Raw genomic sequence first — 3,382 nt, 5'->3', positions numbered from 1 at the left:
AAAATTTATGATATATTACATTTTTTCAATTTTACCACGTTTTTAAATTTGTCGAATAAATTGCGTTTATTTGTACAAAACTACCAAACATGAAAAAAAAAAGACGTCAAAGAGACAGAATTACGATTATAATATCATCAATTTTAAATGGAGAAGAAAAATTATAGGGTTCCGTTTTCGTCTCGTTACAGCACGTGTCTTCGGAAATGCGTCAGGAATGTAAATGTCACGGTATGTCGGGCTCGTGCACAGTGAAAACTTGCTGGATGCGGCTGCCAAGTTTCCGCGTGGTCGGCGATAATCTAAAGGACCGCTTCGACGGCGCCTCCCGGGTAATGGTCAGCAATTCGGATCGCGTGCGCAGTAATGTACACGTCAACTCGGCGAGCAACTCGGTGCACCAGCATCGGGACGGTCTTGCACGCCGGCAGCGTTACAACTTTCAGCTGAAGCCGTACAATCCGGAGCACAAGCCGCCCGGGCCGAAAGACCTAGTTTACCTGGAGCAGTCGCCGGCCTTCTGCGAGAAAAATCCCGCGCTCGGCATCCTGGGCACCCACGGGCGACAGTGCAACGACACCAGCCTCGGCGTCGACGGCTGCGATCTGATGTGCTGCGGCAGGGGCTACAAGACTCAGGAGGTGGTGGTGATCGAGAGGTGCAATTGCATATTCCACTGGTGCTGCGAGGTCAAGTGCCAGAAGTGCAAGACGACAAAGACGGTACACACATGTTTGTAAAACGGACTCGGTCAATTTGATATAGAAGAAATCTTGATCATTTTCGAGATAAGTTTTACAGGGTTAAGTAATCGAAGCTCGAACTCTCGCTCTGTTTTCACAAAAACTTGGAGTCAAAGTACGGTATGTCAAAGACAAACAAAACTATTTTTCTCTCTAGCTCGATAGATTCTAATAGCCTCTCTAGCGGACGACTCTCAAGGTCTGATCCTGCGAGAGATCCCGCCGCGGGACTCGTCGGATGGGTCCGAGGTCGTAAAACCCGCGCGAATCCGCGGGGCCTCATCATCTCCACAGTATTACGCTCGAAACCACATATATTTATTACGTCGCGTGGCGCGTATTAAAGACTGAAATGGTGAAAAGCGTTCGCGCGATCGTAGATTCTTAAGATTTTTAGACGGGAAGATTGAGAGATGCGTAGAAGCAGTGTGTAAGTATCGGTGGAAGTACCGGTATAAATACCAGTGTGACTGGTCCATTACTATCCATAAGAAAGAAGGCTCTGACATCTTAGATGTCACGGTGGTAGAAGAAAATAATTTAAGGCTACTGTTATTATGCATTCAGTACAACTGTCACCCACTTGTAGTGTTCAAATTCAATTTATTACATATCTCTCACTCTCTCATTTTCACTCTCTCATCATCGATACATCGATTACAACTTACATTACTATTTAATATCTGCATAATTGTTGTCCTTCCGTGATAGAAAAAAATATTTATAACTACAATAAATAGATCACCGTAAAAAGAAGCCTTTAATTATTTTATCCTACTGCATATATGAAGTCCATATTTAACGTGATCGATTCAACGCGAGCATCGTGGCCTCGCAAAACATTATTTATTCTAAAAATATTTTTTCTGCGCTTTACATTAGCTCTTTCGGAGATATCAACAATCTCGAATACAGAGACGCGTATTTACGCGTATTGTACATAAATAGATTATAGTGATATATTTTGCAGCAATGCGAGCCGATCGGCGGCCGTAATATATGTACTTCTCCGTAAGAAATTTTTGTAAATAAAGAATGACTTTCACGCGCGGGATGAAGATGACACCCGATTGATGTCTATTGGATGTCATCTAAATGTCAATAAATTATTTTTATATCTTTTTAATATTCTCTCTCTTTCTCTCCTTTCGTTTTCTTCTACTGAAAACCGGGATTTCGAGAATCCCGCAGGCTTAAAGACATCTATCACAAAATGCAGGATAGAAAAACTACTACGAATAAGAAAACGGTGATTCCACTATTGTGTATAATAGATGTATTAATTATTACTCATAATTTATACAAATAAATAAATAAGAGAATTAAATAAACGATGAAAGTGAAGTTTTTTATTGTATTGCTCTTAAATCCTATCTGCATCTCCTATTAAAATAATATATACTTAAAAATTTTTTAAATTATTTAGAACATAATTACACGGTGATTTTATTGCTTTGTATCGAAAATTTAATAGAAATGTGACGATCACGGCAAAAAAATCTTTGCTATTCGTTTAAAAATGAGACAAGAAACAAATTAATTGTACAATAAATTTTAATAACTTTTCCTTCCCGTCACGAGAGATTTTTGAAAGAGCGATAGATTAATTTACCCAGGAAAAATTAACAGAGACGAGGTCTCCACTCGAGTGCCATTTTTTGATCGTGGCTCTCCGTGACGAAATCTATAAGCCGCATCTCGATCGTCGGGCCTCCCTCGACGCGGCGCGTTCTGTCGCGGCGCTATACAATATTTTCCCATTACACGATGCGCGCCGCCGTCGACGTATCCTCGCGAAATGTAGTCAACTGGTTCTCCAGCTGGACGACTTCATAACTCCTGAAGCCTGAAGTGAATGTCGTGGGAGGCCTATGCCCCGCCGCCGAGGACTGGTTTGAATCTCCTCAACCTCCCTCTTCTCCTCTTCCAATCCCCCTCTCGCTCCCCCTCCTTTTTCTCATCGCGTTCCTTCTTCCTGCATCCTTGCCCTCCGCCGTTTCAACGTTCGGCGAATGCTGCACGCGATGATAACGAACGTAGGAATCCCGCAGGAATCTCCGCGCGGGATAAAAGGACCCTGACCGCATACGAACAGGCATCCGCGCTAATGGTACCAACACTCCATTGCCGACCTACCGGCTTTCTCTCCCCCTCCGTTTCATCTTTTTTTTCCACGCGCTCTTTCCCCTGATCTACCTTCCGCTGCAGCTTCCTCTTTCTGTTGCGTATCTACCGACGGACCATCGGTTCTTTTCTCTTTTATTCACCATCCGCATATGGTAGGTATTGTTCTGAGATTCGTAAGTATATTTCAAGATCTTTTGAATATTAATCAATTGATATATTAATGTATTTATTTTTATCCTTCTTTCGTTAAATTAGCTGTCTAACAAACTTATGATTTTATCGAGTTAGTCTTATCAAATACTGCCCTAATAAATTATCTTTATATATATATAAAAACGAGAAAAATTAATTGCTCAATCTTTTTTATAAAATAAAATCTTTTCTGTAGTAATTCTATATACAAGGCGCTTGTACTCTTAATGATAAAGTCATAAATAAATCAATTAATAAAATCGAATCGCGCAACATACTCGACTCAGCATTTTCCTTGTCCTATTACGCAATGGGCGATC

At 41.2% G+C, this 3,382-nt stretch overlaps 1 protein-coding gene across 1 annotated transcript in view; it reads left to right on the top strand.

Moving 5' to 3' along the window:
- Positions 1-1,541, top strand: part of LOC115246403 (protein Wnt-1) — a 20,622-nt gene extending 19,081 nt beyond the window's left edge. The window contains exon 4 of the mRNA XM_029825212.1: positions 192-1,541. Coding sequence (XP_029681072.1) covers positions 192-740 — 549 coding nt within the window. The 3' untranslated portion in view covers positions 741-1,541. The remainder of the gene's footprint in view (positions 1-191) is intronic.
- The last annotated feature ends 1,841 nt before the right edge of the window (positions 1,542-3,382 follow it).

Source organism: Formica exsecta, unplaced genomic scaffold (assembly GCF_003651465.1).
Source record: "Formica exsecta isolate Colony F162 unplaced genomic scaffold, ASM365146v1 scaffold149, whole genome shotgun sequence".
In the NCBI taxonomy this organism is placed as follows: Eukaryota; Metazoa; Arthropoda; class Insecta; order Hymenoptera; family Formicidae; genus Formica; species Formica exsecta.
The sequence above is the reverse complement of the archived record's forward strand: the minus strand, read 5'-3'. Positions and strand labels throughout refer to the sequence as shown.